Source organism: Cucumis sativus, chromosome 3, assembly GCF_000004075.3.
Source record: "Cucumis sativus cultivar 9930 chromosome 3, Cucumber_9930_V3, whole genome shotgun sequence".
Taxonomy (NCBI): domain Eukaryota; kingdom Viridiplantae; phylum Streptophyta; class Magnoliopsida; order Cucurbitales; family Cucurbitaceae; genus Cucumis; species Cucumis sativus.
Window position 1 is genome coordinate 29320835 of NC_026657.2, and position 14947 is coordinate 29335781.

General features: G+C 36.1%; 3 protein-coding genes across 3 annotated transcripts; all 3 read left to right on the top strand.

Moving 5' to 3' along the window:
* The first annotated feature begins 5563 nt into the window (after window positions 1-5563).
* LOC101223168 (L-type lectin-domain containing receptor kinase S.4) lies at window positions 5564-8220 on the top strand. The gene is made up of 2 exons (XM_004137714.3): window positions 5564-7197; window positions 7298-8220. The coding sequence occupies exons 1-2, from the start codon at window positions 5812-5814 to the stop codon at window positions 7961-7963; spliced, it is 2052 nt and encodes a 683-aa protein (XP_004137762.1). The 5' UTR covers window positions 5564-5811; the 3' UTR covers window positions 7964-8220.
* Window positions 8221-9147: 927 nt separating this feature from the next.
* Window positions 9148-11701, top strand: LOC101204442 (L-type lectin-domain containing receptor kinase S.4). The gene is made up of 2 exons (XM_031882580.1): window positions 9148-10806; window positions 10882-11701. The coding sequence occupies exons 1-2, from the start codon at window positions 9424-9426 to the stop codon at window positions 11482-11484; spliced, it is 1986 nt and encodes a 661-aa protein (XP_031738440.1). The 5' UTR covers window positions 9148-9423; the 3' UTR covers window positions 11485-11701.
* A 639-nt stretch (window positions 11702-12340) lies between these two features.
* On the top strand, window positions 12341-14787 carry LOC116402748 (L-type lectin-domain containing receptor kinase IV.2-like). The gene has a single exon (XM_031882804.1). It carries the CDS (start codon window positions 12535-12537, stop codon window positions 14680-14682), a length of 2148 nt encoding a protein of 715 aa, XP_031738664.1. The 5' UTR covers window positions 12341-12534; the 3' UTR covers window positions 14683-14787.
* Window positions 14788-14947: the final 160 nt, after the last annotated feature.

A 14947-nucleotide genomic window follows, 5' to 3' on the forward strand; every position in this document is an offset into this window, starting at 1 on the left:
GTTAATCTGTCACATGCTCCTCCTATTCCAAAGTCTACACCAATTAATAGTTTCTCGGCTTCAACTATCTTTAAATTTCATAGGGTCTTAAGTCTCCTCCAATTCCAAAGTCTGCACCAAATAATTATACACGTTCTTTCCTTCCATGGGTTCTTTCAATTTTATAATATTTTTCATTTGTCATTACTTTCTATATGTCATTAGAATCCTCAAGCTGCTCTTTATCCTCACTTAGACAATACCACTGATAAGGAAGCTTTGCTTTCATTCAAATCTTCACTCATTGTCGACCACCCACATGGCGTCTTGGATTCTTGGCATCCAAACACTTATATTCCTTCTCCAAGTGGCATGGAGTCCTCTTCAATTTTGTCAAGCGTTGTATCATCGGTCTCCAACATGGAAATCACTCACTCATTGGACCAATTTCTCCTCACCTCACCGTCAGCAACCTTTCATTTCTTTGCATTCTTGAGCTGCAAAGCAACAACTTCTCTAAGAGAATTCCAGTGGAGATTGATCGTCTTTTTCGATTAGAGTCTTGAACTTGAGTTCCAACGGTCTTCATGGAACCATTCCGCCATCTTTGAGTCGATGTTTGAGGCTTCGTGTCATTGATGTTTATGAGAATGAAATTCATGGTAGAATTCCGTTTGACTTGGGTAGCTCTAGCTTATCACTTTATCAGAACATGAAGATTTGAACCTTGGCCAAAATAACTTCTCACGAACCATCCCTTCTTCATTTGGTAACCCATCTTCTCTCAACAAGTTTAATCTAATTTAAAATAATTTAGAGGGTCCAATCCCACTTGAAATGGGCCGTCTCAATCGACTATGGTATTTATAACTTGAGGATAACAAAATCTCTGGCGGTTTTCCCAACCAACTGAAACATTTCTTCTTTGTATATGTTGAATAATATCAGTTTTTGGTAAACTTCCATCTAATTTGTTCACTGCACTGAGTAGTTTTTCTATTGCGTATTTTGGAGGAAATCTTTTTTATGGCCAAATTCCTGAATCACTTTCTAAAGCCTCCCCTCTCCAAAGATTTGACTTGTTAAAAAACCAGATTTCAGGAGAAATTCCTTCACTTTGGAAGCTAGAGAAAATTCAGTTTCTAAGCTTTGAAATTAATTATCTAACAAAGCGATGGAATGGAAGGTCTCAATTTTATTACTTCACTTACCAATTCAACTAGCCTGAAAGTGTTGTCTGTGGCCACAAATTCACTCACGTGTCAGCTTCCACGGTCCATTGGAAATTGGTTAACTCAACTCTATACGCTTCTAATAGCAGAAAACCAGTTTAGTGGAACCATTCCTGAAGAAATAGGAAATTTGGTTGGTCTCATTTCTGTATCCTTCCTTACAAATTCCTTCACAGGGAACATTCCTTTTCCATTAGAAAACCTCAAGAATTTGCAGATATTGTCTTTAAAATCCAATTTTCTTTCAGGCTTCATTCCAGAAACATTTGGTAATCTAAGTGAGCCATCTCAATTCACAGTTAATGACAACAACTTAGGTGGCAAAATTCCTCCAAGTTTAACAAACTGTGAGCGTCTCACCATTTTTTATATTTCAGAAAACGGGTTAATTGGAAACTTACCCGATGAGATATTTAACTTTAAAACTCTTTTAATATTCAATGTTTCATTCAACAATTTTACAGGTCACTTGCCTTCTCAAATTGACAAGTTATCGATGGTTCAACAGTTTGATGTTGCCAACAATTAACTCTCCGAGCCCATTCCAAGCATAATAGGCAATTGCTTGAATCTTGAGTACTTGATCATGTCTATTCGAAAGGAATCAAACACAATATTCATACTATAAATTGAAACATGCGACGGGGGATTTCGGCAATGAAAATTTAATCGGAAAGGGGAGTTTCGGATCCGTTTACAAAGGTGTAACGAGAGACAGACCTTCAATTGCCATTAAAGTAATAGACTTGGAACAAATGGATTTCTTATCGAATGTGAAGTATTCAGAAACACAAGTTATCGAAACCTTGTAAAGATCCTCAGTGCTTGCCTTGATTTTGGAATTTATGCTAAATGGAAACTTGGAAACTTGGCTACACAGAAAAGGAAGTGGCAGATCAGAACAGAACCATGGCTGACTCTGAAATGAAGAATAGACATAGCTTTAGATGTAGCAGCAGCAATAATGGAGTACTTCACCATGGATTAGAAACTCCTGTGGTTCATTGTGATTTAAAGCCAAGTAATGTACTCAGAGCATTACTAGTGGGTTAAGAGGATCTATTGGCAACAACCCACCAGGTACTTACAGTTTTGATTCAACTTGCTTTGCATTAAGATTTACACTTCTAACCCAACTTTGAGTAATACTAATTCAACCTGAATATAAGTACCCAAAAAAATGTTGAAGTTGTGAGAAAGTAGTAAGATTTAGAGTTAGAAGTTAATGTGTGAGTTAGTAATGAAGAGTATGGATATGGGGTTGGAATATGAAGAAAAGGAGATGTTAGAAGTTATGAGATTCTTCTTTTGGAAATGCTTAATTACTGGAAGAAGTCCTAATGAAGAAATGTTTAGTGGAGACATAAACCTTAAAAAATAGATACAACTTGGGGGATTTCAAATATGGTGATTGATATTTTGGATTAAAAGATTGAAAGAACTTTCATTTCAAATAAATGACAGATTTTTATGAGATTTAATTCTCTTCTAAAGACTATATTAATAAATAAAAAAAGAAAGAAAGAAATTGGGATTGATTAAGATCATTTGACAGCACAATTGCTTCGTTTTAAGTCAAATCTCATTCCTGGAATCCCCTTTTACAACTAATTCTTAATTAAAAGTCTTCTTTAGATAATTACCCATTATTAATCATTCCCAAATGGAAATTTGCTAAATTATACAAAATATTCTCTACTATATGATAAATTCAAAAAACTTAAACTTAAAAAAAAAAAATATGAAAATAGTTTGGGTTTTTGTTTCAAATATTATCTTTAATTTAAGAACATTTTTATCATTTAGTCATAAATACTTTTGTTTGAAAATAACTAAAATTGCTTTCTAGATTTAAATTCATCCTCGAAAATTCATTGCTCGTCTTTCACTTAAAAATATACTAATTATTTTACTAAGAAGATAAAATCAGTAGGAATTGAAGAAAGTCAAAATTTGCACAATCAATTGAGTGATGAGTAGTCAAAGGATTTGGATTCCTCAAATCCCTTCTAAACTAATTGATTTTGTATTAAAGAAAACATAAGTGGAAATTTCAAGAATTAAATTTCTCAAGTGGATTATTTTTAATTGTAGTATAGAATTAAAAGAAAATATTAATTTTTGTTGGGAATTTTGTAAATAAATGAATATATATATATATATAGTTGGTGGGAATTTACTCCTCTCAAGTTTTCTTCAACTGCTTTTCATTAATTTGGTTGAACAGCATTCATACAAATGTCCCAACGCCCAACTCTCTAATCTTCAATCCAATTAATTCTTGAGTTTTGAAAACACATTTAAATTTAGTTCTTAATTATACAAGTGTGTACTTTATATTTATATTTGGATTAATTTTAATTTTACCAATTTTAGCCATTAAATCATAAATGAAATAATTAATAACTAAAATAAACTCAAAATATTAACTATAAAGTTTTGAAAATTTGTCAAATTCACTTAATTAACTTTTATAATTCTAGCCATTAAATACTCTAAATATTTTAATTTTATTCAAAATGACTAATTTTTAAAATTAAACGTCCGTAGATTTCAAATCTATCACAATTATAATATTTTTTTAAAAATAAATTAAATTTGGTCTATTTATCAAATTTGTTTCAAAAGAAGCCCATATCTCTGATTTCTTTTTCAAAACTCTACTACTTTTCTAATGAATCCAAATACACATATTAGGATGTGTAATAAAAAGGAATGTTTGTACTTTGTAGATTCATATACTGCTCAGCTGCCTACTTCATTTATTAATATTAATATAAAGTATAAACTTATGAACATACAAGAAACAACCCATTTAATGTAAAGAAATTAAAAAAGCCAAAATTAACAATGATGTCATTTTAAAGAATAATTAAATCTTATACCAAATCCTTATCTTTTTCACATACCATTGGTTCCCCACTATCATTATTTCCCTTTCTTATTATTTCCATATTATTATTATTATCATTATATGCTCCTCTCTAACTTTCCTCCCTATTTATGTCTCTCTTTTTTGTTTTATTTATCTTCCTATTATAACTTAGAGATTAAGCTAAATTTTAAATAAATCAACTAATATATATATATATATTGTTGTAAACTGCTTAATTCATGTCTCCTATACTCAATATATTGATTTCTATATTTGTTTGTAATATGACCTACAAATACAACTATTATTATTATAATGTTGTTGGGTAACATCACACATGATATTAAATATCACTCATAAGATGAATAGGTTGATTTTCATTTGACCTTATTTGTTCAAACTTTAAGTCTTACTTTACTTTGTCATTAAATTAAATCAACAAACCTCAAATTGAAATTTAATATTTGTTTTCATACATACTAATCAAGATTTAATCTACTCAAAATATCACTTCAACTATCTCTTCAACGCCTGACTTTTACGACTTGTTAAGTTTTTTTTTTTTATTTCTATTGTATATATTAAATAGAAGCATACTTAGGAATACTTAGATTTGGTATTTTAAGTTAATTCTATTGTTAAATATTTCATGTTAAAAATTCAACCAAGGATAACATATTTTAGAGAAAAGGTTTATGAAAGTTTGATGGTCAAATCCATCAACTTACACAACTCTGTTTTACTCGAACATAATTTAAATATTCAATATCAATCTTTCATTTCTGTGTAGAAATTGAATTGTATTATTCCAAATTAAAACCAACCATTCAATTTGGTATTTTTAATTAACTGTTTTTGACAGATTCACAACGAAAGACAATAAAATAGGTGGGACTTGGAAAATTATTTTAACCTCCTTGCCCAAGTCTATGGATGGTTGAATCAACTAAGAAAATTTGATGGCAACACAAAAATGGAAAGAAAAAAAAAGTGACAAAGAAATGTTAAATTAATTATTCTTGGTTATTTTTGTTATTTTTGCTAATATCAAGTTGTAATATTATCATTGGTCCTCATTACCAACTATTTTATCCCTTTCAAGGCCCTTCTCTGCAATTAAACATAGAGAGAGGGACCTTAATAAAATAAAAAGGTATACAAAGTTTTCTTTAGAAAAAGTATTCAAATATTTCCTAAAATATAAACAACTTTAGAGCACATGTCAATGGTGGCCTTATTGAAAATGGCTAAAAGTCACCTAAAAATGCATATAGAACTGCCCCATGAAGAATTCATTTGAGTGGTATTTTTTTCTATCTAATAATTGCAAGGTGGAGATATTAAATAAAATTGCCCCATGAGTTCATTTACTATAGTCTAATGTATTTTTGAAAAATAAAACTTAGGTTTAGAAAAACTTGGGAATGAATGAATGAATAAATAAAAAGAATTTAGGGTAAGCAAAGGGTTCCTCATTCCTTCATGTGAACTATGAGCTGACATCAACCATTTTAGAGGTTGCCATTGCCTTCTTCACAATTGTCATTCTCATTCCTCTCTCTCTCTCTCTCTCTCTCCTCTGTCTTTTTCTGTAAATTTCAATTCAACAAAATCTGCTAACCATGCCAACTTCTTATCCTCTTCCCCCCACTTCAAATTTCTTCTTCACTTCTACTTCAACATTTATAGCATAACCTTCTAGATCCCAATCCTTCCCTTTCCATCATGGCCCGTCTCTGTTTACTCTGTTTCTTCTTCTTCCTCTTTCTCGCCGCCCCCGCCGCATCTCAGCAGCTTTACTTCTCTGGATTTCAAGATGATGCCGCCGTCGCTGCCAACTTAACTCTCACTGACATCGCCAAGATCGAGCAGAACGGAATCTTGAAACTGACAAATGATACCAGTCGATTACAGGGTCATGCCTTTTACAGTTCCCCCGTTCGTTTCAAAAACTCATCCGACGGTAAAGTTTTTTCGTTCTCCACCGCTTTTGTCATCGCCGTCGTCCCTGAGTACCCGACTCTAGGTGGCCATGGCCTCGCCTTCACCATTGCCCCCTCGAAGAACCTCCGTGGACTTCCCAGTCAGTATTTAGGCCTTCTCAATGCGAAAGACGTCGGAAACTTTACGAACCATCTCTTCGCGGTTGAGTTCGATACTGTTCAAGATTTCGAGTTTGCCGATATCAACGATAACCACGTCGGAATTAATCTCAACCATATGATTTCTAATGTCTCCACCACCGCTTCCTATTTCGTCGACGATGGACCCACCAAGCAGAACCTAACCTTGAAAAGTGGGAGGCCGATTCAAGCTTGGGTCGATTACGATTCCTCTGTGAATTCCCTCACGGTGGCACTTTCTCCGTCTTCCACCAAACCCAAGAAGCCGATTCTGTCATTTAATGTAGATCTCTCTCCGATTCTTGACGAGTTTATGTATGTTGGGTTCTCGGCCTCCACTGGGCTTCTTGCAAGTTCGCACTATGTGTTGGGGTGGAGTTTCAGTATGAATGGACAAGCCCGGTCTCTGGATCTGTCTTCTTTGCCTTCTGTTCCAGGTCCGAAGAAAAAGCACACTGCTTTTACAATTGGGATTTCTGTTGCGGCTGTTTTGATTGTGATAATCGCGATTTGTGTTGCTGTTTTAATCATTTGGAAGATAAAAAACGCTGATATAATCGAGGCCTGGGAGCACGAAATCGGTCCTCATCGGTACTCTTACAAGGAGCTCAAGAAAGCCACTAAGCGATTTAGGGATAAAGAGCTTCTAGGGCGCGGTGGGTTTGGGAAAGTTTACAAGGGAACTTTGCCGAATTCAAAAATCCAAGTGGCTGTGAAGCGAATTTCTCACGAATCGAAACAGGGCCTAAGGGAATTTGTGTCGGAAATCGCTAGCATTGGCCGGCTTCGTCACCGGAACTTGGTTCAGTTACTGGGATGGTGTCGCCGCCGTGGCGATCTGCTTCTCGTTTATGATTTTATGGCTAATGGGAGCTTGGATAACTACATTTTCGACGACCCGGATGTGAATTTGAGCTGGCAACAGAGATTCGGAATCATTAAGGGTGTCGCTTCCGGTTTGCTCTACTTGCACGAAGGCTACGAGCAGGTTTGTTAAATTTACTGAAATAATATTATAAACTTGTTTTCTTTGCAAGAGTTAAAAAAGCGACTGAATTTAATCGTTGTTTCATGTTCTTTTAATACAGGTGGTGATTCATAGAGATGTGAAAGCCAGTAATGTCCTGCTCGACAGCGAGATGAATGGAAAGCTCGGCGATTTCGGCCTCGCTCGGCTATATGAACACGGGGCCAACCCGAGCACGACTCGGGTCGTCGGAACTCTTGGATATCTGGCACCGGAGCTTCCCAGAACCGGAAAAGCCACCACCAGCTCAGATGTGTATGCCTTCGGCGCACTTCTGCTAGAAGTGGCCTGCGGGCGGCGGCCAATCGACCCGAAATCTTCGTCAGAAGAGCTGGTGCTGGTGGATTGGGTGTGGGAGAATTACAGGGAAGGGAAATTGCTGGACGTAATGGATCCAAAATTGAAAGGGGATTTCAATGTAGTTGAGGCAATGATGATATTGAAACTGGGGCTGTTTTGTTCGAACGATTCCGCGGCGGCACGACCGAGTATGAGGCAGGTGGTGAGGTTTCTGGAGGGAGAAATGGGAGTTCCGGAGGAGATATCAGCGCCGAAAGTGATGGAAGGAGGGAGGAATGGAGAAGGGTTCGATGATTTTGTGAATTCGTTTGCTTCTTCTTCGTTTAACAAGTTTAGTTCATATTCATCGACTGGTAATAAGGATATGGATATGAGTTTTGCTTCATTTTCAACTTCTCCTCTTTCGCTTCTCAACGGCAGAGACTAAACATTTGTAAATTCCTTAGTTCTCTGTTTTGGGGAAAATTGGTAGGTAAGAAAGAAAGTGTTGCAGAAAAGGCAGAGGTAAAAGAAAAATGGGAATTTGGAGTCAAACATTGAGGTAGTAAGATTCTTACTTTCATTTATATTTAAGAAAAGAAAGGATTGATATATGGTCGTAAGTCATATGTATTGAATTAGAGTTCTGACTGTAGTCTTAATTTTGGCCCACATTTCAATGAAATCTATCTCTATGTAAGCTAATATCTTCGTTCAAAATCTAACCTCTGCACATAACTTTCGATCCAGGGTAAGAAAGAAAAACTTTAACCCTTGATGCTTAAAACATATAATTGTGTATAGAGGTTGATAACTTTGACCATATTCCACCGAGTTTTGAAGCTTCTCTAAATGATTAAATCAAGACATGCTCTGTTAACTAATTTCTAGGCTTAGCTTGAGGTTCCTGCAATTATTGACTTCACTCTTTGTTGTTTTGTTTTTTTTTCAAATATGAAGAAAATTAGGAATAGAGTTAGTTGAGTTTAGATTGATACAAACTAAGTTCAAATTTTAGAGATAAATTTTAATATGCTCAACTAGTATAGTTTGGAATCTACAAACTATTCTTACTTGCTGTCATAATTTATTTGAATATGTTGTCGAATTCATTTGTGATGTAAGGAAAGGTTAGATTGGTTTAATGGAACTATATTTTATAATCACCACTACAAATGAAATATATAAATACTATTGTTTTGATGCTTCATTTTTCTCGCATAATTAGCATATTTCCAAGCAGGAGTAAGCAAGAAAGTAGTACATTGAATCTGTTAAAGGCAGGCCCATTAAGAATGGCTTTTGTATATTAGGCCCATTTAGTTGTTTCCTTTGTATCTCAGTTTTGTTTGTATAAGCCCAAGTCCAGTCCCTCCTAAATTTCAAAAAAATGAAAAAGAAAGATTGACAATTTACCTATCACATGAATAATTAGTTGCAAATATAACAACTCTATTTAAAATATTAATATATAGCAATATTTTTAAAAAATTACAAAATAAAAATTCATTAATTTTAAGAGAATTTGTTTAGTTCCTTAATAATACTAAGTTATGGATTGGATGAGTTTCTTAAAAAGTAAAAAAAATAAATTTAAAAAAGTCTTACATGTTTCTTCTAAAATAATGCAAAAATGTTTATATAAAAATGGAAATGAATACATGTTTGTTTCCTTTTCACTATCATTTAATGCATATAAAAGACTTCTAAAACTAAAATGATAAGATTTAATTGGATATGATAGGATTAAAATATGGTATTTTTCTCCATTTCATCAATCATCAAGAATTGTTCAACGCTAAGCCTTCAAATATATTTAAATTATTTAGAGCCAACTCATTTGAACAATTTGGCTTTTCTTTTTCCAACCAATAGACTTAGAGGCAGAGCTTCTTCTTCCCAGTTCCCATGGCCAACTTCTGTTTCTTTTCTTTTTTAGCCATTTTCTTCTTTACTGTCCCGGCCGCATCTCACAACTTCTTCTACGCCGGTTTTCGCGATCCCACCGCAGCCACCAACTTAACCCTACCGGATATCGCCAAAATCGAAGAGAACGGACTCTTAACGCTTACAGACGATGGCGGATTTCAACAGGGCCATGTGTTCTACGAATCCCCTGTTCGCTTTAGAAACTCTTCCAACGCCGATCCTTTTTCCTTCTCTACCAATTTTGTTTTCGCCATTGTCAACGAATTCCCGAATCTCGGTGGCCATGGCCTCGCCTTCACCATTGCGCCCTCCAAAAACCTCCATGCGCTTCCGGTACAGTTTTTAGGCCTTCTCAATTCGACCAATCACGGAGACCCCTCGAACCATTTATTTGCCGTTGAGTTCGACACCTTCAAAAATGCAGAGTTTGAGGACATCGACGACAACCACATTGGAATTGATCTCAATAGTTTGATCTCCAGTGCCTCCACTACAGCCTCTTATTTCATTAACGACGGGAACACCAAGCAATTTATAAACCTAAAAAGTGGGGCACCAATTCAAGTTTGGATTGATTATGATGCCCCTGTAAATTCTCTCACGGTGGCTCTTTCTCCGTTTTCCACCAAACCTCAGAAGCCAATTCTGTCGTTTAATGTCGACCTCTCTCCAATTCTTTTCGAGTTCATGTACATTGGGTTCTCAGCCTCCACGGGCCAAATGTCAAGTTCTCATTATATTTTAGGTTGGAGTTTCAGTACGGATGGACCATCCCAGTCACTGAATATTGATTCTCTGCCTTCGGTTCCCGGGCCGAAGAATACATACTCTGATTTAGCGATTGGGATTTCAATTCTCATCATTTTGATTGTCATAGCAGGAATCTTTCTTACTCTTTACAAAATAAAAAAGAAGATAGACATAATCGAAGCCTGGGAGCTTGAAATTGGTCCGCATCGGTACCCTTACAAACAACTGGAACTAGCAACCAAACAGTTTAGCAACAGAGAGCTACTAGGACGTGGCGGATTTGGAAAAGTTTACAGAGGAACATTGCCAAATTCAAAAACCCGCGTGGCTGTGAAGCGAATTTCCCACGAATCCAAGCAGGGCCTCCGTGAATTTATGTCGGAAATCACAATCATCGGTCGGCTTCGTCACCGGAACTTAGTTCAATTACTGGGATGGTGTCGTCATGGCGGAAATGAAGATCTGCTTCTTGTTTACGAGTTTATGGTAAATGGGAGTTTGGATAGTTACATATTCGGCAAACCAAAAGTGATTTTGAGTTGGGAACAAAGGTTTAAGATCATAAACGGCGTTGCTTCCGGCCTTCTATACTTGCACGAAGGATACGAACAGGTTATTAAATCACTTCTAAACTATGTTCTTTCCTTTTCTTATTTCATTCTAATCTTTATTATCGACAAATTATAGGTGGTCATTCATCGAGACGTGAAGGCCAGCAATGTTTTACTCGACGACGAAATGAACGGAAAACTAAGCGATTTCGGCCTCGCCAAACTCTATGAACACGGCGAGAATCCGACAACAACACGGGTCGTCGGAACTGTCGGCTACCTAGCGCCGGAGCTGCACAGAACCGGAAAAGCCACAACCAGCTCTGATGTTTACGCGTTCGGCGCACTTGTGCTTGAAGTGGCCTGCGGCCGCCGGCCAATCGGCCCGAGAGAGGTGCCGGAGGAGATAGTGCTGGTGGACTGGGTTTGGGAGAAATACAAAGAGAAGAAATTATTGGAAGTAATGGACGAGAAATTGAAGGGGGATTTCAATGAGGTCGAGGCAGTGATGATTTTGAAATTGGGGTTGCTGTGTTCGAAGGATTCGGCAGCGGCGCGGCCGAGTATGCGTCTTGTGATGCGGTGTTTGGACGGTGAGATTGGAGTTCCCGACGAGATTACGGGTCCGAGAATGGTGGAAGGAGCCGATGAATTTGTGGATTCGTGGAGTGATAACAGAGACATCACTTCTGCTTCTTTATCCACTTCGTCTCTTTCGATTCTCGACGGTAGAAGTTGATATCAATTTGTAATTGCAAACATTATTAAGTCTTCAACTTTCAAATTTTTTTTATAAAGTGAATGTATGCAAAATAAAATTAAACACAAATTTGAAACTTCATAATTTGAAAATTAAACCAAATAAAAGTTGAAAGGGAAAGAAAGAAAAGATAATGATAGGTGCAAAGAAGAAATAAACAAGTAATAGCAAACCAAGATTGACCATAATTTTCTTAGTCGTCTCCTTCTGTATTTTTCTCTATCAGCTTTGCTCCCCCATCTCATATATCACACTCTCTTTATCTTCAACCAAAAAACGAAACCCTAAATTATATAAAGAAGAAAGAACAGCTCCCTATTTCCATTTTTAATAGGAATTATTGTGCAAAAAGAGCCCTTCATGATCATCGTCGTCGTCTCAAAAGTGGTCATTTTTTGGCCTACCACTTCACAATTAACCTAATTTTCATCATTTTGGTTTTATATCTTATAATAACGCCTAAGATTATATATACATGTTTTTGTTTTTGTTTGTTTAATCACTTTCTACTCTTTAAATTCAAGTCAATTGATTTATTAAGCAATCATATAAAAAAGAATAAAATAAATGTTGCGTAATTTATTACATTTATGAATTATGGCGTAATTTTAATGGAATTATTTGTCTTTCTTTGGAATAGAATATAAGTATTTTAGTCAATGATTTTGATTAAATCACAATGTTGTGTATATGTAGTGGTTTATTATTTAAAAGAATTAATAGTGGTTGTTGAAAACAATATACAAATCTCTGTTTCTCAAAATATATTTATACACACACATCAAATAATGTAGAACCTATTGTTTAAATCTATAACTTCTTGCTGAAATTTCTATTTTTACTTCCAAATTGAATATATAGATGAGAAAAAAAATTTCTTAGGACTCAACATCTTAGACACTGCTTTGATACCACAATGGATGATTTGATCCACAAATGAGATAAATTTAGTATTTATATTGAACTCGACTATACTTACAATGAAGTCAAGTCAACACATCAAAACTCCTTACCTCAGAATGTGTTTGAATGGGTTCCTGCAAGTTTCTCATCGCTATGGCTTCTAATTTTGATCGCCCCTTACGAAGAAATGGTGCTTATGATGCTCGGTTACACGGAAGAGAGATGAACAAAAATCCCATGTTTTTCAATCTCTCAATTGTGGTGTCTCTGCTTCTAGTCTCAGTAGTCTCATCAGCTGCTTCTAAAGGTACTGATTTCATCTTCCATGGCTTCCAATCTGCAAATCTATCACTCGATGCTATGGCTGTTGTTACCTCAAATGGCCTCTTGAAACTGACCAACGAGACCAGGCAAAAAATTGGCCATGGGTTTTATCCTAATCCTGTAAATTTTGTCGATTTCTCTCATGGCGTTTCATCTTTCTCAACTACTTTTGTCTTTGCCATTATTTCTGAATACCCAAATCTAAGTGGCCATGGAATTGCCTTTGTGGTGGCTCCGACGAAAACTTTCCCCGGAGCTGAGCCAAGTCAGCATCTTGGCATTTTTAATGACAACAACAACGGTAACACAAACAACCATATTTTCGCTGTAGAACTCGATACAATTCAGAATCTAGAGTTGAAAGATATAGATGCGAATCATGTTGGTATAGATATAAATGGGTTGATTTCTAAGAAAGCTGAAACTGCTGGGTTTTATCCTTCCAACAATGGGGAATTCAGAAATTTGAGTCTTATAAGTGGCCAACCAATGCAAGTTTGGATCGAATATGATGGTATCAACAAAGAGATCAATGTCACTTTGGCACCAATTAACATACCCAAACCCAAAATTCCACTTTTATCTTACGTCTGGGACCTTTCGTCCGTCATAAAAAACTCTTCCATGTTCGTCGGGTTTTCATCCTCCACTGGCTCTGTTTCAACTTCTCATTATATTTTAGGTTGGAGTTTCAGATTAAACGGCCAAGCTCAAAGTCTTGACATTTCTCGTCTTCCAAAGCTGCCTCAGAAAAAACATAGATCCAAAGTTTTAACAATTGGGTTGCCTTTAATTTCTGGAGGGATTGCTTTATTGGTTATTTTATCCATTGTCCATGTTATCAGAAGGAAGAGGAAGTTCGCCGAGCTGCTCGAAGATTGGGAGCTTGATTATGGGCCTCATAGGTTCAAATACAAAGACTTATACACAGCTACAAATGGATTTAAAGAAAAAGAAATTCTGGGTTCTGGAGGATTTGGACGAGTCTACAAAGGTGCATTACCAAAATCAAAACTTGAAATAGCTGTAAAGAGGGTTTCTCATGAATCAAGACAAGGAATGAAAGAATTTGTAGCTGAGATAGTTAGTCTTGGGAGGCTTCGTCATAGAAACCTTGTACAACTTTTAGGCTACTGTAGACGAAAAGGAGAGCTGCTTTTAGTATATGATTATATGCAAAATGGAAGCTTGGACAAGTACCTGTTTAACGAAACAAATCCAAGTTTGAACTGGAGCCAGAGATTTCGAATCATAAAAGGAGTGGCTTCAGGGCTGCTTTACCTGCATGAAGAATGGGAGCAAACTGTTATTCACAGAGATGTAAAAGCCAGTAATGTCTTACTAGACAATGAGTTAAATGGAAGATTAGGAGATTTCGGTTTGGCAAGACTGTATGATCACGGAACAGACCCTCAAACAACTCATATTGTAGGAACACTCGGATATTTGGCTCCAGAGCACACGAGATCCGGCAGGCCGACGACTCAAATGGATGTGTTTGCTTTTGGGGCATTTCTGCTGGAAGTAGCAACAGGAAAGAGGCCAATAGAGATTCGAGGGATGATGGAAGATGTAATATTGCTGGATTGGGTATTGTTATGTTGGATGAGAGGAGCCATTGTTGAGGCCAAAGATCCAAAGTTGGGAACAGAGTATGTGACAGAGGAGATGGAAATGGTTCTGAAACTTGGATTGTTGTGTTCACAATCTAACCCAATGGCGAGGCCAAGCATGAGGCAAATTGTGCAGTACTTGGAAGGAGATGCTGTCATGCCAGAGATGGGTTCTATAGAAACGTTAGGTGGTGGTGGTGGATATGAAGGTTTTGATGATCTTGGCATGTCGTATAATTCTTTTTTGGATAAAGCTATTGCATATTCTACTTCTTCACTTGAAAGAGGTTTTGCCCATTCTTCTGATGCGCAGTCTCTCCTGTCAGGTGGCCGTTGAATGTAATATTGAAATTACTTCATTAATTTATAGCACAACTACATATCTACTCCATGTTAAATACATAATAATAGATATATCTACTCAAGTTTGTTTGCATTCCAACCATTTTCTCAATTTTCTGAGCATTCGTTTGTATGCTCATCAATTTCTCAACGTTAACAGTTAAGCTAATAACATGACTCTAATCACTATCATAAAAACAACCACCGATCACTACCATAAAAACAACCACAACATTATAATCATTTACAATATTATAATA

Excerpts from the sequence above, each read along its gene's own strand:
- LOC101223168 (XM_004137714.3), top strand. The coding sequence starts at position 5,812 with ATGGCCCGTCTCTGTTTACTCTGTTTCTTCTTCTTCCTCTTTCTCGCC. Across the intron at positions 7,198-7,297 it reads TGCACGAAGGCTACGAGCAG|GTGGTGATTCATAGAGATGT; the intron begins GTTTGTTAAATT and ends CTTTTAATACAG.
- LOC101204442 (XM_031882580.1), top strand. The coding sequence starts at position 9,424 with ATGGCCAACTTCTGTTTCTTTTCTTTTTTAGCCATTTTCTTCTTTACT. Across the intron at positions 10,807-10,881 it reads TGCACGAAGGATACGAACAG|GTGGTCATTCATCGAGACGT; the intron begins GTTATTAAATCA and ends GACAAATTATAG.
- LOC116402748 (XM_031882804.1), top strand. The coding sequence starts at position 12,535 with ATGGGTTCCTGCAAGTTTCTCATCGCTATGGCTTCTAATTTTGATCGC.